Source organism: Cottoperca gobio, chromosome 21 (genome assembly GCF_900634415.1).
Source record: "Cottoperca gobio chromosome 21, fCotGob3.1, whole genome shotgun sequence".
Lineage (NCBI taxonomy): Eukaryota > Metazoa > Chordata > Actinopteri > Perciformes > Bovichtidae > Cottoperca > Cottoperca gobio.
In genome coordinates, this window is record NC_041375.1 from 5640234 (window position 1) to 5667594 (window position 27361).

General features: G+C 39.4%; 1 protein-coding gene across 1 annotated transcript; it reads right to left on the reverse strand.

The window, feature by feature from the left end:
• Window positions 1-5311: 5311 nt before the first annotated feature.
• igfbp2b (insulin-like growth factor binding protein 2b) lies at window positions 5312-26961 on the reverse strand. The gene is made up of 4 exons (XM_029459198.1): window positions 26568-26961; window positions 13834-13985; window positions 8963-9103; window positions 5312-5768 (listed from the first exon to the last, which is right to left on the reverse strand). The coding sequence occupies exons 1-4, from the start codon at window positions 26926-26928 to the stop codon at window positions 5610-5612; spliced, it is 813 nt and encodes a 270-aa protein (XP_029315058.1). The 5' UTR covers window positions 26929-26961; the 3' UTR covers window positions 5312-5609.
• Between the last annotated feature and the right edge of the window lie 400 nt (window positions 26962-27361).

Consider the following 27361-nt stretch of genomic DNA (forward strand, 5'->3'; position numbering starts at 1 on the left):
GTAAATTTACAACTTTAATCTCAGAAAATTTGTTGACCCCCCCATTGTTCTTTTAATTTGCCGTCATAAATAAGAAGAGATCTAACAATCTGTGTTCACTTCTCCACAGGGGAATTTCTGGTCATTGTTCATTCCACATGGATTTCAGGATGTGACAGAATAGGACGTTTCTTTTTGGGGGGCCACCAAAGACTTTTCCTGGGGAGCTCAAGACTTTGACCAACTCCAGATGTGGATGACTGAAGCAGGGCATGGAAGGGTGGAGGGCCCAGCAGTTCCTATACAGCAGCAGATCAGGGCTGCCGTAAAGGTTGTTGTGGTGTGTCTGTGTGCGTACGTGCAGAAGGGAGGGCACAGAGGGGAGGAGGAAACATGTGTAGAAGATTTGATTTGCGAGGCAGTGAACATGACAATTACTATTTGCCTTCAAAGAAACTGACAACTGCACTTAGGACTTCAAAGCATTTATACCCCTTTTATTACATAATTAGGCCAACAACGTCGGATGGCTACATCTGACATCAACTCACGCACCTCACTCCATCCCAAACCCGGTCCAACTACCCCGCCGAGCATTTCTGTGCTGCTCAAATCTTAAAGGTTTCACCCCTCTGCATTTCTGTAAATGCATTAACGTGACTAAACAAATAGAGCTCAGGGCTGTAAAATCACAAGCAATAGCTTTGGGGATGCTTTCACTTGCTTGTGCATCGATTTGCCTGTGGCTCATATCATTAAATGTGACTTTTAGAAACAATTAAAGACATCAGCGTACAAATGGCATGCAGATGTTTACACTGCATAATTGGGATCTTTGCAAATCACCGCTTGTGCTCTTGTTTAATACTATCTCTTAAAGAGGTAATAGTGGTTCTTTTCATCACTAGGATGGAGATGAAAGGAGATTTGAAAGAATGTACAGTGCTTGGGAGTAAATCACATGACTTAGCGGTGGAATCCTCCAATGCCGGTGGTAGTAGACGGCAGACAAGTGTCTGCAAGTTTTTATCCAAGCCCTTTCATCAAAGATGGACTTAGACCCGGAATCCCAAATGGAGGGTTCTTCAGCGTGGATCGGATGTGACTGTGAGAACCACAACTGCATGTTAAGTAAACCAAGTTGGAGATTAAGATTTGACATCCTACAAACATAAAAGAAGTCACAGCTATAATGCTCCCGTTCTGGCTGCCATGCATTGCACAATCTCAGACAAGGGAGTCGTGTATTCAACCAATAGTCTGGTAAAATAATATGCTTTATATTAAAAACGTGTCATGAGAGATTTGGGCAATTTAAATCAGCACTCTGATATTCTATTAACTTTGTACTGACAAAAAGTCATTGCTGAGATCTCAGAAAGTAGCTACATCGATATAAATAGGTCTGACTGGACTACACACATGTGGTCCGACAGGTCGTAAACAAACTCTCAGGTTAGGATTCACTTTTGAGCCATGTTCCTTATCAAGTGGTTTCCCCTCAGTACTGCTACTACAGTGTAACCATGGTGTATTACGTTACTTTTAAATATAGTTATTGAATGTTGTTTTTCCTGTAGAAACATAGTATGACAACAATGTAATTGTGCTTGGAAAAAAAAAGATTTTAGCCTGTAAAGAATAGGTCCTTGTATCCTGTCAGGAGAATGACCCACAGTCATTAGACTACAGGGCAGTCAAAGAAGCTAACACTCTGCAACCCTTCTGCTTACATAACTCCATGCAAAGGTTATACATCCAAGGGGAGCGTGCTAAAAACAAAGAGGTTACAGGTTATAACAGGGTCATTTAAGTACAGTTGTTCTATCTCTGTGTGCAAGCGTACAAACGTATGTGGTCCGACAGGTTGTAAACTAACTTAGACTGCCATTTTAAAAGTCCATTACAGATTATAAAACGATTCTGGTTCAATTTTCTCTTTGAGATTAAGTTCCCAAACCTCCAGATTCCACAAGCCTCTGTTACACTGCATATGTTTTTTTTTGTATCAGTCTTCGAAGCTGAAACATAACACTTGGCACCTTTGTCCATATTCACAGTTAAATGTCTCCGCTGTTGTACTTCCTGCTAACATTGGAGCACCATGTCATTTTAACAAAGATAAAACAACAATTATTTTGTTAACATTCAACAAGTACAGCTTCCGTGAGTCTTAGACGCAGACCCACCATCAACATATCAAGGGAAGTTGTTGAATGCTAACAAAAGAAATACTAGCCTGAAAGTAGGGCAGATCTTAGGCTCTCCAGGCCAATACACGCACATGTGCTTTTGCACATACACATACACACACAGACACAATCACGCCATCACACACATACTCACCCCCCACTCTTATTCCCACTGCTAAACTACCCTCCTCAGCCCATTGTGCCGGATCTATCAAACCCAAAACAAAAGACACTTGTTTTGATTTGTTTTCAGAAAAGGCCAGCTTCAAACTACCATTAAATGTGCTGAACAACCCGAGGACGCCCGAGATCCATGTGTGACACCAAGCCAAGCTGTCAAATTCTTTTAAGCAAACTTGTTGCCAAAAAACCCAGCATTAATAAGACAAAATAAAAAGAAATAAGAAAAAGAAATAGCTAGCGTGTCACAAAAGCAGAACAAAGCTGTAAAGCTGTAGTTGAAAGAGTGTTTCTGGGACTGGTGCTCAGCTAACTGGCACACTAGCACATGTATAAGGTTACAAGGCCAAAGCCAGTCAGGAGTGGTCTCATATGATACACTTTTGGGCAGAACTTCAAAGAAGTCATTCTTTACACCCAAGTCTTGAATCATTTGATCGTAAATCAATGGTGACTTTTGTTTGGGGATCAATGGGGACTTTTGAAAGCCTTACATAAAATCTACTTAGACTTTATAACATATAAAAGCTTTACATATGTCCTAACGGTTGCCTGTGCAATAATACATCTCAATGAGTCAATGCAATCTATCAGACATTATCTTTTTTATATGGATGGAGACAGAATTACCAGACCTTTTTATTAGATTGTTTTTCAAGTGTGCTTTAATACAATACTCATGCTATATGAACATGTAAAGAGCTATGGGTCAATCCCTTCCTAATTGGACTACACACTAAAAGGCAAAAATGCATTCCAAGCATCCGCTGAAGCTACTTTAAGGCGACTTTTAGTTGTGTAAATCTTTGATTTGCCAGTCGTGCCCTTGCATGTGACTACTAGGATGGATCTCTGCCTGCTCAGCAAGGAAATACTGGAAACACAGAGGCAGTTTGGCACTACAGAGACCTTACATTTGGAACATATCTTCTTGATTAAGAATGAAACAAAGACTTTGCATTTCTCTTGTTAGGAAGGTAATTTCACCGTGGAGAGGAAGGACAAGAGGGACACATTACTATTTTACCTACATATGGCATGTGAACACTGCATTAAATTTGACTTGAGAAGATCCAAACCGTCAGTCACTTTGACCCGAAACATACATTCACGTGCATATATATATTTTAAATAGGGCTTTCGATATTATCGTGATATTTGTTAAAAAAAAAAAAAAGTAACATCCATCTTTAACTTTGTTTGTCGTGCGTTTTGTCTCTTTTTTTGGCAAATAATTGCACTCAAAATACAAGCTTAGGGAGGCGGTAACTGTACAAAAGCATACAAAAAGAACAAGTACACAAAGACAACCAGTTAAATTGACAAACAAGAAAGCCACAAGGCCTAACCTTCGCCTACACGGTGCTATCATATGTGTATTACTAACACAATATCAATATTTCAGCTTTTAATTATCAAGGTCAATATCTGTATACCGGCAACACTTTCTAATCCACTATAGGCCTTTAGAGCTCTTGCTCCTTCCAACTAATATCAGTGATTTACACAAACAAAAAAATATTTGTAAAATTATATCTATACAACCTTCCTTTTAAACTCTAACATTTAGAGAATCATCATGTCCATGAGAATCACTTTAACTTAACAAGGACCTGTCCACACGTCAATAGGTTACGAAAATATTGTCATAAGTCACATGCAAGCCGTTGCAAATACTTCTATAATCGCAACAGTAATACATAACACAACTTTCTGATTATGCTACATCTGCTGAATAATCGACTTACTGTGTGTTTTTTTTTTTAAGTGGCTGCAATCGATTATAGATTTTGAAATAATTTAAAAAAACATTCCATGTCATTCATCACGCATGATGATGTGCTTGACTGTCAAAGGGACAATAACAGTGGATTGCTTCCAGCCCACGGATGGCAGGACTGTTCCAGCACAGCCTGTAAAAGTGAGACAATACTGAGACACATTGTCACGATAGTCCCGAAATCCAGTTTTGTCAGGGGCATTCAGAATCATTAATAGCACCTCTACTTCCCTCTGTCCCTTATCCATCTTTAGACCATGATCATATGATCTGCAGCACAAATATGTGTGTGTGTGTCCCTGCGTGCTTTTGCGTACATGGGTTGGTTTATTCATAGACACCTTTACCCACTTAGTATCACATTTGTCAGCCCCCCATCCTAATCCCTCCCCATGTCAACACTTCATTAGTAACCCCAGCAACACACACACACACACACACACACACACACACACACACACACACACACACACACACACACACGCACACACACACATCGTAGTGAGTAGTAATGCCGCACAGCAGTTTTCAGCGTTTTTACATTTTTCTAAACTGCTGACACACAACAACTTCTCTCTGCAGCTAACCAGACTGATGGGTGTAGATTCATAAACGTTTTTACATCTTTAGTTAAGATTGTCAGAGCAAAGTTGAATTTAATTATTTTACAGCTAATTGTAGGAAGCAAAGTCGGTGCATCAACAGGGACATTTTACAAGATGCAGTCAGTGAAATGCCCAACAGCAATAACACTTTTAATTACCTGCTTGCAAAGTATTCACTTATGGAAAACAAGGTTACACAACATGTTGCCAGTGACATGAGTTCTAGATTGTGCATACATATCTTTGATATGTCAAAGGATTTCAAGGAGCACCTGTAAGTCTTTAACCTCAGCTTAAGTACACGAGAGGATTGTCTGCTTTAAAGTACAAGTTCATTAGCGAAGCATCAAATCTGGCACCAGTATCCGCTGACCGAGGCAGCTAAGGATCCATTGTTTTTAAGAAATAGTTAATTACATTTATGTTTTACACATACAATTACACAAATCATGTTTACAATTCAGGTCAACTTATTTACATCTAACAATGGCATTGCAGATTAGATAAACATAAAGGTTTTTTTCAGGACAGACGTTACATTGTCACCCTAAAAAGAAATACAAAATCATGACAGTTACTAGAAAGCATATAAGTCCTTTGAATGCAAATAATAAAGGACCTACTGTACGTATATGCTTATAAAGTTTAACCTAAAAGGTGTAGGAATCACGAGCTGGATACATGAATCATTTTTCTCTTTTGCTAACAGTGCAAAATACGGCATTTGGCCTTTTATTTGTTTAGTTAATACTTTAACTTTAAAGCTAGTGTACATTTAATAAAGAGACAGCCTTCATATATAGCGACTTCTTTACATGTCGATAGAATAAACCTATTCATGGGATCATGCCCCCATCAAACACAGCCACTGTGCTAGTGAGATGCTGCTGTAGTGGGCATCACTCTGAGCTCCTCCTGAAACTCGTCACAGTTGGGATCCCCTCTGACTCTAGGCGTTGCTGGAATCTGGACCCCGGTTAAGGGGTTAACGCACCAGCACTCGCCCCGCTGGCCGTGGGTGGACATGTTGCACTGGAAAGAAGGAAGAAAAACACAAACTAGACAAGTTGGAAAACACTGGAAAAAAGAGGGAGGGGTAAGGATGCACAGTGGGAAGTAGGGGGTGCGTTAATGAAGCATGGCGTACGGAGGCTTGAGATGTGTGTGTGTGTGTGTGTATGTGTGTGTGTGTGTGTGTGTGTGTGTGTGTGTGTGTGTTCTGGTGGCGGGGGGCCATTGGATGAGAGTGAGGGCTATGGTTTGGGTGGGACGACACTCACCCAATAACAGCCCATCCTCAGGTCATGCCCCCTACTCACAACCCACAACACATGCACAGCCACACATGCCATCACAGACGCACACACACACACACACACAGCGGCATGCCAGTGGACCGGCCCCCCCGCAGAGCCCCCCTCTACTCAGAAATGAGGTCGTAATTGAAGTGGACACAGTTTACGCCGCGCACACGGGGCAGCAGCGGAGGGGACGGCCAAAAGAATGAAGAGCTAGGGGGAAAGAAAAGACTTTCCATTTTCTTCCTTCGATGAGAAAGAACAAAAAAAGTGACAGTTACAGTAATTACCCCGCGACAAGGAGGGACAACTCCAAAGGGAGCCGAGTGTTGAGGAGGTACAGTGTTCCTCCCTGGGAACCGAGGACTCCGGTCCGAAACAATGCTGTTGTTTGTGACCAGTGATGAAAATTGGCTGAGTGGTTGAGAGCCCTGCTTTAGGAAACTGTGGCGCCTATTCAAATCTTCTTTTCTGCTCTACTATCCTCGTAAGAAAACACTGGATATGTGACCTTGTTTGTCCTCCTGTGTCTGATTTCTATGGATAAGCAGAATTCAAATTCAAACCCCTAGTCGGAAGCACAGTTCGTTCCTCGGCTTAACAAAAGTCTTCCCATGAAGTACGCCAAACTGTTTTATTGCCTTGTAACCTTGAGCTCAGAAGCTGTTGCCTCATTCATGGTGACAACATCTCCACACACATGTGTGTATGTGTGTGTGTGTGTGTGTGTGTGTGTGTGTGTGTGTGTGTGTGTGTGTGTGTGTGTGTGTGTGTGTTAGTGAGGGAAAAGGTAAAAGAGAGGGAGAAAAGCAACGAACAGAACATAAATGACACCAAACTAAACATATGTAGGCACACATACTAATCACAACAGAAGCATTTTAAATAATCAAAGTCAGTGAATAATAGAACCACTTTAAAACCTGACGTCATGCTGGTGTTCACCCTGAAACAGTAAGTCACCGGTGAATCCCGCAGAGCAGACAAGTGATTCTGCCCTGCTCTCTGTGGGCTGAAACTCACAAACATGTCACAACTCTGCCCAATACCTCAATGAGTGATGTCACAGCAGGTGTTTTGCCTTTGACAGTGGATGGAAAACACCTGCTGTGACATCACTGATTGAGGCGTGGCCAGTGTTGTGACATTCTTGAATGTCTCCACCCTATGGACAGCAGCCGTTTCCTGCCGTGCATTTCGATGGTAATATGACTAATTAGATCACTGAAGACTTAATTTAATGCGACCAGAATCTGAGCTGAGCAATGGAGTTTGAATAAATGATAAGCAAAGTGGAGTAAGATACAGTATCAGGTGGCAAATTCAGTCACACAACAGTCTGTCACCCTATTACTGAGACACTGTTTATACTAATATTCTGCCTGACATACTGTAGTCTGGTGTCTCTGAACTACATGTGTGTGTTTAAATGATGCTTATATTAACTATAGGGGTGTAACAGTACACAGAAGTCACGTGTCGGTTCGTACACAGGGTTTAAGAGTCACTGTTTAGCGTGAGTTCGGCACAGTATGAGGAAGAAGCATTACGGTACGCTTCTTTTCATTTATTTTGAACAAACGTGTCGAAGACAGATACAATTGCTGCGGACTGATGTAGCATTTTGCCTACTGGCAACTTTGAGGTACTTTTCATTATTGGAAAAATGTATTCATTTCAAACACCATATCTATATTAGTGTACGAACAAAAAGACAACAGGTAATAAAAGGCTGTGAAACTGAAAAGCATCTCTTATGCTATGGAGTTGAAATAATGGTGATCGGCACATTTAGGAGATGCCGTCGAATGTGTTTTTTGATATCAAAACTCTTTTGGAAAATTATTTACATTTGGGATAGTACATATTGCATACCTTCGTACTTTTACACAAGACGTTCTAGATTATAACTGTCGTTTTTAGATGGTTACAGAACAGTGCTTGTGTGTACACACACTCCCACTGTACATGTAGTCCAGAGTGGATCCGCAGCTTCACTAAAGGAAAGGATAGACTCAAATGGGCATGGCCCCCAATCTAAAGGCTCTGGGGCAACAGTGAGCTGTGGGCCCCTATTGGCACTGTTCCTCCCTTAAAACTAGATCTACACACAGGGTCACTCTTCAGGACGGGGCCTCAACATGTGGTGATTCTGGGGGCTTAGGTAATCGCCCATATGCCACAAATGTTCATTAGACAAAAGGCTAAAGGCAAAGTATGTCAAGGTTTATATACTATACTGTAGGTATAGGCACACAATTGCTGACACCATGTGGACCATGTCCTGTAGCTGCTTGTTGTAAAAATGCTTGGCATAATAAAATAATAAAAGTGCACTAAGATACACTTGTACCGATAAAGTAGAGGCTTCTAATGAACCCTTGTCCCTGTCTCCCAATGGTCCTAATAAGACATTCTTGTAAACCTCTTCATTTCACACATTGCTTGTTATTTACTATATTCAGGTGTTTTTTATTTGTAGAAATGTGTTGAAAAGGTCTTGTTTGGTTGGTCACCCTGTACTGTAACTCCACTGGTTGCATTTCTTTTTTATTCAAAAAAGATTTTCAAACATATTGAAGTTTTTAGTTCTATAACAGTGTTTGAACAATGTGTTCTCAGTGCCTAATTGAGTTTAAGTAAGTACGTTTTTACCTGAAGAGCGTTCCCCAATTGGTTGACTATGATGTACAATGATGTCATTAGTGTTTTGTCTTTATATCTTGCCCTTTGCCATGTTTGCCAAGTTTTTCAATGCTGAAGCCGCCATAACAGTCTAATAACGCTTGGTAGCTTCCAATATGAGAATACTCCCAAAGAAAGTTTGTTCATATGTGAAGATTCAATAGCGTAGGTAGGTGTGACACAGAAACCAGCCACAAGGTTCACAATGAGAGATGTGAGACCAGTGCTCCCTCCATAGCTCACCTGTTTGAGGTTGTACAGTCCATGTCTGTCACAGTTTGGAAATTTGAGCCCGTACAGGTTCTCCAGCGGGCCTCTGTTATCCTGAGAGGTCATTTTGGAGATCTCCTCTAAGACCTTGTCCAGCTCCTGCTGACAGGCGCTCTGAAAGGACAAGCAAGGAGACAATTATTAATACTATCAATGACAAACAATTTAGCAGAAGCACAAAGGAGACGTGCAAATACATTTACAGAAAAAACTTCAGTTCAATTAAATAGAACCACCAGAAGACAAGAAATAGAGTAGGTATATGTTTGACATAAGTGTGAGGCCAAGGAATGTGCTCTGTCCAAGAAAAAGAATGGAGAAATAAAATACTTCTGTCTGTCTTGTAAAAATGTCACAAATACACACATTTATAGGTAACATTTTTATGAGGTGCAGTTAGGCTAGCAGAAAGTTCAGCCAATATTATTGATGTGACTCTGGTGGAGTGAAACATGAGAGGCTAGACTGCTCAGCAGGTGGCCGCGGCCACACACAAACATACACACACACACACACACACACACAGACACACACACATGCAGACCTGAGCAGTCACATGTTCATACACCTACATAAATACAGTTCTTGTTGCATGTATGTGCACACCATGTATAGTATCCACATGTACATGCACGTATATAGACACACACTTTACTGTAACACACAGGGTGTATCAGGCTGCCTGTGGGATCAAAGCGGTCCAGTCTTATGATTAGTTGGCATGAAGATGAGAGAGAAGGGCAGGAGGAGGTGCAGCCTGCCATGAACCTTATCAGACATCTGAACATATGGATGAAAAGTACTCTCCTTCTTGCTTTCTTCTTTTTTTCTCTCTGGCTCTCTGTTTCACACTTTCTCCTACAGTCTTTGATTCCTTCTCTCTCTCTCTCTCTCTCATAATGAAGGCCCACATAAAGCCACACCTCAGTACATGTACCGTACAGTCTTCCAGCTCTCATATTTTAAAGGAAAGGTTCAGGCCTTTTTATGTCACACAATACTCACATGTCATAAATGCGTTTAAAGAGTTATACGCTGCTGTAATTATTCCTTCTTTGCAGTGCTGGCTTGAAGAAATCTCTTCATACACTGTGAGAAACAGGAAACAAACTCAACAGTCCTCATTCAAAGCAACAATGCATTGAAAGGTTGAGCTAAAGCTAATATGAGGCCGTAGGCTGAACTAGCCAAATCAAGAGGGTTTTATTCTAAGTTACAGTCTTTTCTCTGTGTCTCCAAACACAGTTTCCTTGTTGAGTGGGAGTCAGGTGTACGCGTGTCTCTATAAACAGATATCTGCATATGACTGCAGAATCTGTACAACAAGATTTTTATATCGGAAGCTTCTGATTTTCGTTTGTATTCGAGTAGTATTGAACAAGCTTTGGTTTAATGCAAGGAAACAGTCCGTGTAGAGAGCAAAAGAGGCAGAAAACCTTGGCTGACGTTAGTTTAGCTTTTTATTTAACTTCTATAGACAGATATCTGCATATGACTGCAGCTATACAATCTTCACTTAACTCCATCTCCACTGTCGCGTCTCCAGTTGCTTGGTGATGTTGGTGATTACAAAGTAATCAGAGTTGAGTCCTGTTGTGAGGTTTACACTGCCTGCTTTAAATGTATGTTTAAAAGTAATCAAAAAACAATGAAATGTAATAACTAGGTAAATAACATTTCTAAAGGTAACCTTTCCAACCCAGACCCCAAAAATGTGCCTTTGCCCCCAGAGGCTTATCATTGTCTGATGGGTTCTGAGGTCGGGTGTAAGTTAGTGGATTTATTTCACTCAGACTGCTGACAAATATGTACTTCTTCTGAACTTGCTCACAGAGTTCATGTTTAAATGCCAGCGGTTTGCCACACCACACAGGTAAAGTTTTATGGTGAAATCCAGTCTAAATGCAATTTTACAGTGTAGTCTTGCTATGGTGTGGTCAGACCAGTTAGTAGACTGTGCTCAAAAATGTGCTGGCAAACTGCAGCTGGGACATGAAACAGCATCGGTTTAGTTGTAAGCGTAAACTACGGGAGCTAGCGTGGCCCTGAGGCGACAGCATTCTTCCAAAGCTTGTAAAACACTTTACAGTATTGCCTCTAACTAATATCATTGACCTTGCACTCACTGTGTTCAGTCACACCAGATTGAACTCAAGGGGGAGTTCATGCAGGACTAGCAGCGGAAACGTAATGCCCCGTTCCTCATTGAAATGAATGGGTGATTGCTTCATGGCCAGTATGAGGAGGAGGAATGATTTCAGACACCAAAAAACGTTTGAACGTATATATGTGTTGTCAGTATTGTCAAGACACACTTAAAAAAAATCCAAACCTCTCTTTTAAAAAGTGATGAGATATTCAGAGTAAAGAAAACACACGATACTTAAAGACACAGCAAAAAGACCAAATTACTTCAGCTAAAGAAATTCCTTAATATTGCACTGAAATCTAATATTTATTTTGCATTAATTGCACTTCTATAACATTATCCGACTCGAAAAAGCATCAAAATCGATGCAGCAGAATCAGAAATATTGTCTATTTTATTCCATACGATCTTCCCTGTCGAAACCGCTCGCTCATATTATCCATAATGCAACTTGACCTCAAGAGTTCGGTCAGAGATTTGGGTAGTTATGTTAGTGGAGGCTAATGTAGCCTCGAGCCTCAGGCAGAGACGAGGAGCTTTCTAACCCAGACTCCCTCTGGAGCCACGAAAGGCTTCATTTAACTGTATTCGCATATTCGTGGTATACTCCCTAAGATCGGTAATGTGTGTAAAATCAGTGGTGTTCTTCTTTAAGGTTTTCTGTTTCAATTTCTCATTTACTTTCACTTTATTACCATGAGAATATTTTGTCTCCATAATTTGTTAAGCATATCATCATATATCAGTTTTTTTCATTGATCAAAATAGGTTTAATGAGGCCAAAGATTAGGAAAAACAAATCCCTGTGTGAAAACAATATTATGAATGTGATAAAATGGAGACTTTTAATTTAAACCAAATATATACAAGGAATAAAGGTAAACAATGTGACACGAGCCCAGCTGACAGTGACGCATGTGTTTTGTGTACAGTATTTGACCTCACAAGAACAACCACAACCAAGTGCATCCATGCTTGACACCAGCTGTCTGAAGTTCCTCCCCCTGCCCAGCTGCACCGCTCCTTTTACTGCATTCTCTCTTGTATTGCTTCTAATGATATCCAAAATTGTTTTGAACCCTCCCACTCATCATTTTTTGTTTTATTTTGTTTTGTTTAGCTGCAAGCGAGTGAGTTAAGTGAGGGAGAAAATTAGCAAATGCACATAATTGTTTGCCATGTTGAGACATATATGGGCCTCCACAAGCGTAGCCCCCAGGGCCCAAGCTCATTTGCATGAAACAGAAAGAATATCTGTGTTTGTTCGCCACCCCATTAAGGCTATTCCAGGAACTGTTATTATTTTTTCGTGGAGCTGCATTTGACACTGTGAAATGTTGAGTGAGTGTTAAAGAATAGGGGGGGACTGGGGGGACGGGACGGGGGGGACGGGCTGTAATCTGTGGACTCCATTAAACTGCCAAAACGCATTCCAGTGTAGAGAGAAAAACAATATTACTTTTCATCATGAAGATGCTCATTAAGAGCAATTATTAGAACAATAATAGACAGTCTCTTTGTCAATGCAGCTAATGTGGCTTCTACTTCATCAATGCATCGATACGTGCACAGATGTAATGCTACAAGTATTGTACAAGTGGAAAGACAACAACACGTCAGTTTCAAACACCAGGTCTGCATTTGCTGAGGAAGTAACAGTATATATATATATATATGTAAGCTTAATACCTACAACGTTTCCAAAATAGCATTTCGTATAACTTCATTATTACCACAATATCAAGTTGTTGTTGCATGTTCTTTTCTTGTTTGGAATAGTTATCGCTATACAGAAACTAGTCTCACATTCTTGGAAAACAATTGAATGTACAAGTTAATTTTCACATAACAGTTCTATGAAAGCTAAAATCATGTTGTTCTGTTTACAGTCACGTTATAGGGACTTATCTCCACACCAGTTAAGGTAAAGGTTAAGGGATAAAGTTGTTTTTTTGTTAAAGGGAGGGTTAAGTTAGGGTCAGAGTTGTGCTTATGTGGTTGTTATGATTTAGGTCAGGACAAGTCCCCCAGGGAGTGACTGTAAGATAAAAATAAATGTGTCTGTGCACGTGCGTATGTTTTTTTGAGTGAAAGAGTGCCCAGAGGAGGGCACTACTGTACCAGGCAATGTTGCTCACACAGCACATTGTTGACCGTTTGTCACTGCTTGCTATTGATAGGCACACATTTCACTGCACTTTTACACACAGTATAAGTTGCTTTGGTGAAAAATAAACATTTTAGGGAGAAAATAGTCATGAAAACGTTCATGCAAAATTACACCGCATCACATTTTGTTTTGTTGGAATTTTCCTTCAGTCTGTGCTACTGTGCCTGTATAACAAGCAAATAAGGGTGAGGTTACAAAGAGTTGGAAAAGTTTTGCGTGTAAGATTTATAATATCTAACAAGACTTCACGCTCATAAATGGTCCTGGTATTATTATTATATTTCTTTTCAGAATAAGAGAAGACCACTTACAAATCACAGTACTGTGATCCAGTTCCGCGTCAAAATTGAAAGGGTTGTTCCTTGGCCCAAGCTACACCCTTCCACAAAGTTTTATGAAAATCGGCCCAGTAGTGTTTCTGTAATCCTGCTGACAAACTGACCAACAAACAGAACCTAAAACATAATAATATGTTGCAAAGAAGTCAATTCTGAATTGTGACTAAAAGATAGTAGAAGTTCTGACCTGTAGGACTTTCTGGATTCGAGGGTCCTCTAGTTGATTCGTCTTCATCTTGGTTTTGCGTTCATTCAGGTGTTGTTTCCTGGCGGACTCCTGCCAAAACCAAGCATCCATGGAAGGTCTTTTGGTGAGCGGATTTTCAGTCCCATGCACCTCTACAACCAAACAAACACACAAACCTATTTAGAAACTACAGTTAATCTTCAGCATCTGTACATAGACTCTGCCAAGGCCTTCTTCAACAATTCTATTCAAAGCTAATTCAACCTTTTGGTTTACTTTCTGGTTTTAATCCCAGTGTAACATTTAATACTTTGGAGGTTCTCAGAAATGCTTCTACTGAGTCAATTATTTGAGCATGAAAGTATCCTGTCTTTTAGGTATATAGTTAACAGATGTTACACACACACACACACACACACACACACACACACACACACACACACACACACACACATCTCAAGCCTCCGTACGCCACGTAACTGCCTCACCATCTCTGCTGCTTTCTAAAACACTCAATCTCATTCATCTACATGTATCCATTATTTAATCACAAGCTGCTATTAAATGCCAACATTTCTAATAACAGGCCTTTTTACAAGTCATCTTAATCCTGGAATTAGAAGACAAAGTCATTATCTGTCCTCAAGGCATCCTGTGTCCCTCATACCTCATGTCACTAATTCTATACTGGACAGTCAGGCATTACAATGGCTGTAATTACTATGGCAGTTCACAGTGTGAACAGGCCCGCCAAGGACTTGTCTGTGAAACAGCACAGTGCTACATCCAGACCGTTTAGACGTGTGACGCAGGGTTCATGGAGCAGTTTCCCCATGTCTCCTTTGAGCACTGGGTTCACTCAGAGTGTGTTTCCTGCTGATGTTATACCAAAGTATGTTCGTCATTTGTCGGAGACAGGAGAGACAAAACACAAACAACAAGCTAATAAGTTAATTCAGAACAGACACAAAGAGGAACGGCAAATTAATACAGAATGCCAGTTCTAAAACTGAGACCACAATGAAAGTAGAACACAAATACAAGCAGGGGTGAACGCTGTATGGACATTTATCAGCACAGTCATCACAGACATGATCTGAGATGCTCTGACACATTTCAACGGAAAGCGGTGACTGAATTAAAGAGCTGAGCTTGTCTGCTAGTTATTGGTGGTGAGTCCAGACTCGCGAGGAAGCACTTTTGATTAAGGCTTTACATGCTGAGTAAGGAGTTCTTTTGCTACCTAATCTACCTGCCAGAGGCTTTGTGTGTGTACGTGTGAGAGTGTGTGTGTGTGTTTCTGTAATTAGCGCTATAAAAACATGAGTAGAGCTCTGAGATTGTAAATCACGCCTGAGAGGGAAAGGCCCCCCAGTGAATCTTCAGAGCTCCTTACAAATGCTTACACCTTCTGAAACGTTGTTGTGCGTGTCCCCGCGTGTCTGTGCAGTGTGCACATTTCGCTGCACGCTCTGCCAGGCATATGAGTGAGTGTGTGCTTTACTTGAATATTGATTATTTTGGAAACGCATTACTTTTACTCTACTCCATTTGAAAGACAAATATTGTACTGTACTTTGAAGCATAGCTTTGAAGTCAGAGAGTTCATACACTGTGTTTGTCGCAGGAGAAAAATCCATTAGAGTAAATTCATGGAAATGGAGGACTTGATTCCTTTGTTATCGTCACACATGTACACAGCACGGCACACAGTGACATTTAACCCATCCTAGTATTAGGAGCAACTTACTCCTCCTAAGCCTGTCAGTCAAGTTCAAAGAGCTTGCTGCATTTTTTTTAACAAGTCTTTCAACTTGGCAGTGGTAATGATGGCTACGGTAGATAAAGATTCCTCACCACCACATTATATCTGAAGTACGTGTTTGATATTTTTGAAATGAAGAAAGATTGCTAAGAGAACAAATACATTAAATTATGTTTCTATAGGTGTTTCTCACACATTTCTACAAATGTACATGTTTTACAAGCAAGTCAGTGGCTTCCGTAGGTTGTTTCAGAGTCAGTGGGTTCTGCAAATACATAATGGCAACAAAAGTTATTAAGACACATTGTCTGGGAGCCATTAAGGTTTCTATCACATTTTGTGTCAACTCATGCAGTAGATGTTGAGTTATACTACTGGGTGCCAGGAGCTCAGTCCGTAGGGACTGGGCTTTGGAATCAGAGGGTCGCCAGTATGGAGTGTGGACTGGTACTTTGAGAGATGCCAATTTGCCTGAGGACACCCACACTGCTCCCCGGGCACTGTGTAGCAGCTGCCCACTGCTCCTAATACTAGGATGGGTTAAATGCATGAGTCTAAATGTCACTGTACGTTCTGTGCTGTATACATGTCCATCCATCCATTACATTACATTATTACATTACAGGTCACTCATATCCAGAGGGTCTTACATTGAACTAAGTACAGGGATAGTCTCCCTGGAGCAGCTCAGGGTTAGGTACCTTGCTCAGGGGTATTCTGGTGACAGCCTGGTATTGAACTCCCGACCTTCTAGTATTTTGTTTGGAAGGCGTACCACTAGACCACTAGGCATCACCACCCTCCATCACCATCCATCCATCATCTACCGCTTATCAGGTCACGGGGGCAGCAGCTCTAGTAAGGAACCCCAAACTTCCCTTTTCCGGCCCACATCCGCCAGCTCCGACAGCTCCGACTGGAGGATCCCGAAGCGTTTCCAGGCCAGTGAGGAGATATAATCTCTTCACCGAGTCCTGGGTCTTGCCCAGGGTCTCCTCCCAGCTGGATGTGCCTGGAACACCTCCCTAGGGAGGCGCCCAGGTGGCATCCTTACTAGATGCCCGAACCACCTCAACTGGCTCCTTTCAACGTAAAGGAGCAGCGGCTCTACTCTGAGTCTCTCATGGATGGCTGAGCTTCTTACCCTATCTCTAAGGGAGAGGCCAACCTGAGAAAACCGATTTTGGCCGCTTGTACACGCGATCTCGTTCTTTGTATACATGTGTGATGATTAAAAAGTTGATCGGTTTCAAATCTTCCATTTCCATTTATGAATGGGAACTTTGACCTGCTGGTGTTGGCTATATGTAAATTTAGCAGATAAACCAAAGCTGTAAGGATTCATCTCTGGGACACTTGAATATCTATAGTATAGATATTCAAGTGTCCCAGAGATGAATCCATATAGTGTCACGATGGGTGAAGGTGAGGACCCAAATGCAGTACACTGGACGATGACTTTAACAAAAACACAAGCTTTATTGAAAACAAAGCCGAAGCAAACAAAATATAAAGTAACAAAACAAAGGCAGAAACACAAGGGCAGAGTAAATGGACACAAGAGGAACACATTAACAATCAGAGGAGGAGGGTAAGGACACAGACAGGAAGTACCACTAGACATATAACAACAGGACACAGAGACAGGACACTAAAGAACAAGCAAATTGTTACATATAGAATTAATTGCCATGACATTAGTATAGATTCTATACCAATGTAATGGCAATTAATTATATAGTTCTCAGGACACTAACAAACAAACAAATCATCCTCATGGTGGTGCTACAGGAAAAGTCAGAGTATGAACAGGGAGCCCTATAAAATTGATAGGTTCCCTCCTCTGTGGACCAAGAATGTTTGCCCCACATTTCATGGAAATCCCTTCAATATTTGAGAAGAAATCCAAATTGACCGCAGATTATAACATCTTTATAAATTGTTATGTGCCTCAAGCCACACAGGGAATTCTTTCCAATCTGATAATCAAATTAGATAGGTAACACTTACCAAAAGCAAACAGTTAAAGCTGTGTGGCCACAAACAAAACCTTAATGTTTAAGGAAGTCAAATTATATTCACGACAGAGCAATTGCCAAAAGTCATCAATTAACTTATAGCTGATTCACAAACAAAAGTGAGAGCTTATGCAGAACACATTACATATATTAAAGAGAGCTTGATTTAATTATTTAATTTAAGTCTGTTGCTCTAAAAGTAAAGCACACAAAAATGCATGGTGAAAAGTGATATAGTTTTCCTTTCCCCTGGTAGTTGTTAGTACGCCACACTCAAGCTAACTGAGATGCAACTACAGAACTAAAATCCAAACTTATTGCTATAGTTGTGTACTTATAAGAACTCCTGACAGCATGTTCCAGGGAGAGAGAAAAAACTAAAACACATCTTTAGCCAACAGCTGTCATCTAAATACTGTGTTGTTGATTCTGTCTTCAGTGCCATAGAAACTACCTGTCTCGAGCTGTTGACTTTGGGTATTGCTTTTGAGCAATGCTTTCACAGTTCTCTCACAGAATGAGTAATGTCTTTCCAGAGTTGCTTAGCATTAATGTATTTGCCCTGTTATTGTATACAGTGAAACTATGTCTCGATTACTTAACTGTGGAAGAAAGTGACCTTATAGTACTTCAAACCTTTGTCAGTGCAAATGGTTCCTCTCAAGGCTTGGCCACTTCAAACTCTTTACAGCTGGCAAACAGACAAAAAGCAATTGAATAATGAAGAAGGTTTTGCCTTGCCAGAGATCTCTTTCAAACCTTTTAAGGTTAGCTAGTTCTTTCAACTCTTGATGTTGCTATGAGTCCATGTGGCCGCGTGTGTCATCCAAACCAAATGAAGTTGCCTTTGTAGTTTTAAGGGGAAACTGTTACCAATTGGAGATCCTACAGTGTTCTTCATGCTTAAAAGACAATAAGTGCACTCTTAGATCAAGGTGGGTTTCTCTTACAAAATATTTGCTTTTTACCATCAACATCAGTGTGCGAACTATACCAGGGGGAGCTCATTTCGTGTGGTAGATTTCCATTCTATTCTTGCAGGAGAGCAAACAGTTATAAGAATATTGGAAATGATTGCATCTATCTTTTTTCAATAGATTTTGACTTTTGGACTAAAACAAACAATAAGGCTACAGAGAATAATAATATTTTTCAAATGTCAACGTTATGAATGAAGTTAAAGTGACAGTGTGAGAACATTAAAGCATGTAAACATGTTCCACTACAAACCCAAAATACAAGTGCATATACGTATAAACCTGACAATGACAATATGTCCCCTTTAAATAAAAATACACTCATTTGAAATTAGTAGTTTTTATGCAAATAACCACTACATAAGAATATCAAAGTAAAATATAACATTTAGAAATGTTGACGGTTAACACTGACTTCGGTGCGGATGAAATTATTTTTCAGGAAGGGATGCACGCAGTGGGATCAAAACTAGTAGCAGTCATTCTAACCCAGGTCTTTCACGCAGCGAGTATTGTCCAGGCACTGGCTCGTTAGGGGAAACAAAAAATTGTCAAATGCACTCCTCTTATGAAATTAAATCAAATCAAATCAAATTTATTTGTATAGCCCAATATCACAAATTATACATTTGTCTCAGTGTGCTTTACAGACTGTACAGGTTACGACACCCTCTGTCCTTAGACCCTCGCATCGCACAAGGAAAAACTTCCTAAAAGAAACCCCACAATTAAAGGGGGAAAATGGAAGAAACCTCAGGGAGAGCAACTGAGGAGGGATCCCTCTCCCAGGACGGACAGACGTGCAATAGATGACATGTGTACAGGATAAACAACATAGTACAAATACAACATTTGACAGAAATTATGTTCAAAAAGACAGAGTATGGATGAATCCAGCAAAATGTCAAAAAGGCTTCCCGGTGTCCAGCAGGACCAGAGCAGCAGACTCGTTTGGTTTTTAGGGTTAGGGTACGAGATCAACGACTGTTGCTCTTATTACTCCACAACAGTAAGTGCTGCAGCCACCTGATTTGGTGTATATGGTTGTCTCGTCCCACTGCTTATGTGTGCCACCTTCATCTAGAAGGAGCTAATTGTAATTATACTGTTGGGTAGTTTAATATATAACGTCGCATTACTGATACATTGATTATATGTTTTTTGTGTATCTTAATCTGAAAAATAACAAATATTTAATTCTGAAATGTAGTGGAGTATAAAGTAGCATACAAGTACTTAAGTAAATGTACCTAGTTTGTTGTGATAGTAAATTCTATGTTATTAATGTCGTAATCATATGATGCAACATGTAACTGCTCAACTTGAACTGTTTTAACTTTAGCACGAAGGAGACGTGGCTTCCTATTAACACCTGAGGGGGAGTTTTCTCAGAACTGCAGGAATCAACATGCAGCTCCACCCAAAGTGATCTTTTGTGGCTTCATCTTTTCCTGTGGAAGTGTGCTGACACACATACTGTGTGCATACACATCTGCATAGAGTAATTAAAGACCTGACAGTGCAAATGAGCAAGTCTCAGCAGAGGATCACCTGCAGGGTAACAAGGGCAGTCTTGGACCACAGACAACACAAGCAAAGTAAGAAGAGAGAAGCAGACAGAGAGGTGCACTAGGAAAGTGCAAACTGCTTTCCTATTGAGCTCTGTGAAGTTTAGATATAAAAAATATGCACACATATCTTTGTATTGTCACATAGTGGTTGGACCTAAGGAAAAGACCATACTGTAGCATCTAAACGGTCAAAATGTCTGCTATGCAAAATGTTTATTATTGCACTTTTCTTTGAGTTTTTGTTAGAAGCATTTCTTGTTTTGCTACAGTAATGTTATTCACCATGCCTGGTTTGGAGTGTAATGGGATATACTATTTAAAACAATCTGTGTTTCCATTTTGACGAGGTTCTGTCAGTGACATTAAGTAGAAACCACCAGGATGAATAGCAATCAGAGTCCAATATCCATCATTTAAACTGCTTCAAGTGCAATTATATTCTACTAATGTAGGAACAGTGGACTATTTGTTTATGCAGAATGCTTTTAAGATATTGTGGTATTGACAGACCTACTTTTATTTTTTGCTTGTTTTTCAAGTGGGAGCTAGATTTGATTCTGCCTGATGCATTTCAACCCAATCACTATGAATATTTATGCCTCCAGAGCAACTCTCCCCTCACAAATAGGTAGAGGATTCAACATAATGTTGTGGAATAGAAGTATTGGGTTTCAGCTTTTAAAGCAAGTGAACACAGAGTTGTCCTGAACAAAGAGTATGCGTTGCTCAACAGACCATCCCTGCAATGCAGTACATGTTGACATGCTAATGGATATCTCCAGTGAGCTATGTTGATTCAGTTGGAGACTAAAGCTCATACACACACTTTCACCTTTCTGGACCATGACGGAGAGAACATTTCCAAGTCAACTCCCATTGCAAACATAGTTCAAGTGGAAACACTGAAGATGATGAGCCATTTCTATTATTTCATGCTTTTGGTATTGGTAGAATTCAAACCATGGATTTAAATCATCTGTGTTGTCTTTGGAAATTCACAAGCATGGTATTTACTGACGCAATTTATGTCGTAGAACAAAACGTTACAATCTCCTAACCTTGTGTTAACCACAGATCTTTTTTTCAGGCACCTAAAAAACTCATTCAAAAAACTCATTGACTTTGAGATGAGGGAACCGGAAGTGCACAAATGCTAACTCGTTCCTGGTCTTCAGGACTCATTCCTGCACCATCAGAATTGTAAGTGGATATGAAGGGTGCTCACACCAGACAAAGCTGGAGTGGTTGATTTGAACTTTAGACCGTTTGTTCAGGCTGTCATGCTGTTTACTTCAGTTTAGTTCATCTCTCACTCTCTCTCTCTCTCTCTCTCTCTCTCTCTCTCTCTCTCTCTCTCTCTCTCTCTCTCTCTCTCTCTCTCTTTCTCTCTCTCTCTCTCTCTCTCTCTCTCTCTCTCTCTCTCTCTCTCCTTTCCCTCTTCATACTTAGTTTGATTTGGTATTTTTTATCTTGTGATTTATGAATATTGCACCTTACCTCATCTCATATTATTCTTAAATTGTTATATATATATATATATATATATATATATATATATATATATATATATATATATATATTTGTATACATTGTTTTTTGTAGTTTTGTAAATCTTATATTGTTTCCTACTGTGTATTGCAACTGTTGCACAACAATTTCCCGGCATAAATTAAGTTATATCTATCTATCCATCCATCCATCCATCCATCTATCCATATATCTATCCATATATCTATCTATCTATCTATCTATCTATCTATCTATCTATCTATCTATCTATCTATCTATCTATCTATCTATCTATCTATCTATCTATCTATCTATCTATCTATCTATCTATCTATCTATCCATCCATCCATCTATCCATATATCTATATCCATATATCTATATCTATATATCTATCATAATATGTGCACAAATCTAAAACAGAGACAAAATAAAAACTTGTGAGATTATAAGGTTATAAAGCACTAAAATATTAAAAGCACTAAAAGCAACCAAAGACAATACAGCCATTTGAACTCAAACAATCACACCAAATAACTATAACAAAATGCCTAAAAGTGCAAGTCTGTTCTCTCAAGTGAACAGCAGTGTGGTTATTTAGGAGTGAGAATATAATCTCAACCAACTACAGAAAACGCCCCACAATGTGCAATTTAATGGGGACAAAGGAGACAGATGTTGACATCTGATAGCTAGCAGTTGCTCAGGCTTGAAAAGCCAAACATAACACAGTGAACTGAGGGAAAACCACAGTCTGATCTGATGCTCATTTTCAACTTCTCCTTTATGTGTTCTAACTGGTTTGAACACCAAAGACGGTAAATCACAGCAGAGAGCACAGACAAGTCCATCATGTTCAGCTAAAGTTACAGGGACTGGGATTGGGTTTGTTTTGACAACCCTCTCCCAAGAAAACCTGGAAGAGTAGTACTACTTAAAAAAACAAAATAACTTTTATTGTCTGAAAATATTTCAGTGCAAGAACTTATCAAATACGTTCCTCAGAGAGATGACGATACATGATTATATGGGAAAAGAGATTGATTGATATTAGGTTGTACCTGTTGCTAGCGGTGGGGGGAAATCGATTCATGTAAGAATCGAGATTCTAAGATTATTTAATCGATTCTTAAAATGTATGTTTTAAATGTTTCTACAAAATAAACTTGATACTGGTTCTGATGGACAGTAATCCAAAGTAGTTTGAAACATTATTGTGCAATTTGTTGAAAAATCCCAAAAAATCCCAGTTTACAGTGTTATTTTATGTACAATTTATTTATGATATTGGCAGGTCTCTGAGAAATATAAAGGCAGTTAGCCTAAACGTAACACATGTATGTATGTAGCAGGCAGTATTTTCTATTGATTTAATAAGTTTATTATTCTGGAATTCACTGAGAATTGAGTAATACTAAAAAGCGTTACTAAAAAGTAAAAAGTGTTGATTTGTGACATTACATGTTTACATTATTGCAATCAGTTGATATAATTATTTAAAGTATAACAACTCTGTAATCTTATACACACTTTAATCTGCTTTCATGATATCATTTGCCACAGCACCTTTATTAGTGCAGAGCGGACTGGACCACATCCTGATGCTAGCACCCTTACGTACTAAATCCAGAATCACTTTTAGAATCTGGAATAGTTTTAAATCAAATCGTGACCCCAAGAATAAAAATGTAATTGAATTGTGAAATACTGAAACACCCTTTCCTGTTACCATGGATATCTGCAACTTTCCTAACACCCTTCTGAAGGATGTCTTTGTTGTGTGTCTTCCATATTTACAGCATGGTACAAGTTCCAAAATGCAATCTGTTTGTAAGTTTTTATTTATTTGTATGTGTATTGCCTCCATCGAGTACTATAAAAAACATCCTATCAAAAGAAGACACTCCCAATGGGAGAGCTCTGAGGATATTTGGATTACAGACATAATACGGGTTCATCGGAGGGATACTGCTTGTTTGCGCTCACAGATGTGGGCCTGCCACTGCCTGCCAAACATATTGCATGTGTCAACATTCATTGTCACAAATCAATAGTGAACCTTTGTCCTTACATACCGTAATGTGGGAGAGAAAAACTTGACATGTCTACATCCCCACAGGATTCTAAATACATTTGATGTAGATGTGGTTTTTCAGACATTAAAAGATTCCTGCGGTGAAAATGTTGTTTTGAGTCAGTGTACAGACTCTACGACTTTACTTTAAGGTAACTGTTTTAAAATTGTGCCCAGGTATGATGACAGGTCAAAACTAGCTAGCTTGGTGATGCTGGCACACATTCAGAATATTATGTTACGTTCCCTGATGAATTCTGGAAGGCTTTGTATTAAAGTACTGTATCATGAGCCATAAATTAACGCCCTAATAAAGTAACATTTACCAAAAACAAGGGCTGCATTTTAAAGAATTTATCAATTGCTTCCACTCCCAAAGAAAGCAACAGGATGTGAGTGTTTTGCGTAGCCCTTTGGTGCTCATCATTTTATCAAAGGATTTAAGCATTTTACAAGCTCAGTGAAAGCAGTAACAATGTTTCTCATACAGTCAAGAAATTGCTTTTGGATTTACAAAACCTGCTAGTCATTACTTAGGTCTGTGTGCTTAAACGTGAAGTTTATTATCTGTATGTAATTTCCAGTTTAGACAGAAGATCCTTTGAAAAACCACAATGATGTACTTGCATCATGACCCCGACTGGAACAGAAGATTGTGTTTCTGAGCAGATGAGTAGATTTTGGAGGTAAATTAAACATATAAAACCGTTAGCTATTTTAAAGCACTGCATGTGTACTCGTCACTTTACTCTCTTGCTCTTTGCTGTAACAACGTAAAATAAAATAAAGGATTTCTGATTCTGATCCCCTCATAGAGTGGTGCAGCGAGGATGTATTTCTATATGCCAACCCGGATGTTAGCATCGAACTGGTTCCCCGACTAAAATCCAATGAGATTTTGTTCATTGGGTGTTTGATTATTTCTGAAAATAAGTTTTGTGCCATACAAACGTTTATGATGATTAGTCATTTTGTTCAGCAGCTTAATTTCCACATATTAACACCACTTTTATGATTTTTGAAGCGTGAATGCAATCGGCAGAAATGAAAGGTAACCTTAAGCTATAGACAGACGACACGACGGTCGCATGACTTCACATCACCACCATAATGCACTGGTTACCAGTAGCTGCCCGAATCTGCTTCAATTATATCGTTTCTGTTTGCTGCACTTACATTGGTTTAGCTTATTTGAAGCTATTGTTCTGCACTTAAAGGATTGTAACTATTTGAAGATAATGTACTTGCAAGATTCTTGCTGTTTCGGAGTTGTAACTTCATGATTGTTTGCATTTATTGTAATGTAATGTAATGATGTTTAATGTTCTCATTTAGCCAACCGTCTTTTTAAAGACACATAGAAGCTTTGGAAATTCACATGCTAGGTATTTACTGATGTAATTTATGTCGTAGAACAAAACGTTGAAATCTCTCAGGCTTCTGTTAACCACAGACCCTATTTTAGGCATAAACAAACAAAAACTCATTCAAAATACCCATTAACTTTGAGACGAGGGAACCCGAAGGACAAAAATGCTAACTCGTTCCCGGTCTTCAGGACTCATTCCTGCACCACTGTATGCCATCATAATTGTAAGTGGATATGAAATGTGCTCACACAAGACAAAGCTGGAGTGGTTGATTTGAACTTTAAACCGTTTACTCAGGCTGTCATGCTGTTTACTTCAGTTTACTTCAGCCAAGTCATGTCAAGTTTATTTATACAGCATGTTTAAATGGCAATGGAAAAATACAAGGCAATATCATAATATGTGCACACATTTAAAACAGACAGAATAAAACTTGTAAAATGAATTTATAAGAATAAATAAAAGATTATAAAGTACTAAAATGTTAAAAGCACTAAAAGCTACCAAAGGTAGGTGACAATACAGCCATTAGAACTCACAAATAACAAAATATCTTACCAGATAAGTGTTGTGATTCTGAATCTTATAACTAACAGTAAAGGTTAAGTCAAAGAACCCTGGATCTGCCTGCACCCAACTTTTCATTGTGCATTACAACCACTACAAAGACCTAAAGCTGCATTCATTCATTTACTTTCTCTACTTGAGGCTCACTAAGTTCAACAAGCTTTTTAATAGTATAATAACAAATAAACAACTCAGTTACATGCCACAATCGTATAAACAAAAGCACACATTACGAAAGTACCTTTTCTGATTTTAGTTTAGGCTATCGTTCTTCGACTCAGTGGTTGTGCTTTGTCATCTGTCCGGGTTTTTATTCCACTTTTGTTTGTTACAAGCTGTTTGTGTTGTCTGTTGTTCACGTGGCTAACAGGTTTTTAAAAAGGGTGGTTGCCAGTCCTGCATAGGCTTATGAGTTTGACCAATCACTGTATACTTACATCACTCATGCTGGGAGAGTACTCTGAAATGGGAGCTACGAAAAGTCCCTCAAAACAGCATTCTTTGAACTGATAAGAACTGATAGTTCTTAGAACTATGAGAACTATGAGTTCTTAGAACTATGATACATTGAAAAATGTTTAGTTGCTAGCCTTTGTTATTAGCATACATTGGGTGTATCTGAGCTTTTTTTGTTCTGAAAATAACTGCATGTTGTTGCTAAAATCAATATTGATGAGAGCAGTGAGAACAGATCAAAACAGTTAAAGTGTAGGCTGTGAAACCAAAACAATAAGCTGAAATAGGCTAAAATGCTCATTAGAGCTGATGGTAGCTGTAGAATCAAAATTAATGACACCTTTCACATAGCACATTGTCATTTGATCCATTGTTAATGTAAAAATGTTTGATTACTCCAACCTTTCAACACTTTTCAAAGAACTCACCATTTGTAGCCTGGTGGTACAGACTTGTTGTGACATCCATGTCTACTTTTTGTCCACATCGTCCTAAACCGTCAATGAGCTGTTGCAAAGGTATTTCAGAGTCTGTGCTCGGGTAGCACCTCAGGCTGCTGGAGCACCTTGGCGTATAGACACCGCAAAGTTCCCCCTCCAGCCTGGCACACAGTGGACAGCAGCCGCAGCCAGGCTCTCTCACTATTTCTGTACAAGCTGCTGTGACTTTGGGACATGCAGCTAGACGTTCCGCGGTACAACTTGGACATCGGAAAGCCAAATCCCCAAGTAAGATTCCAGGCAGAGCAAAGTATGCAAACAGCAACCCATAAGTAAAATAAATGACCATTATAACGTACTCTAGCTTTATCAGTGTCTACTGAAAGCCCTAAATGACCCTTGGAAGATAACAGTATGATCCACAGGACCCTGATAGTCAACTGTGTGTGGGTAAATATTGGATGCCAATGACAGGGTCCTTTCTGCTCTCATGTCACTGCCTGACTGTAAATCAGAACAAGAGAGCCCATGACATCAAAGTATACATATTGGAATGATTGATTTTAGTTTGGTTTATTTGTGCAGATACAAATATATGCAAGTTTTAAAAGTACATTGTAAAATGTAATGAAATCCTGAAAAAGTCTGTAAGAAGTGTTCAGGTATTCTAATTTGTTTATGTATTACATGCCTCCAATTCCTATATTCTGCTGTAAACGCTCTGAGCAATAACATACAACTCATCTTCTTTGAAGCAGACATGTTGTTTTTACATTACGACT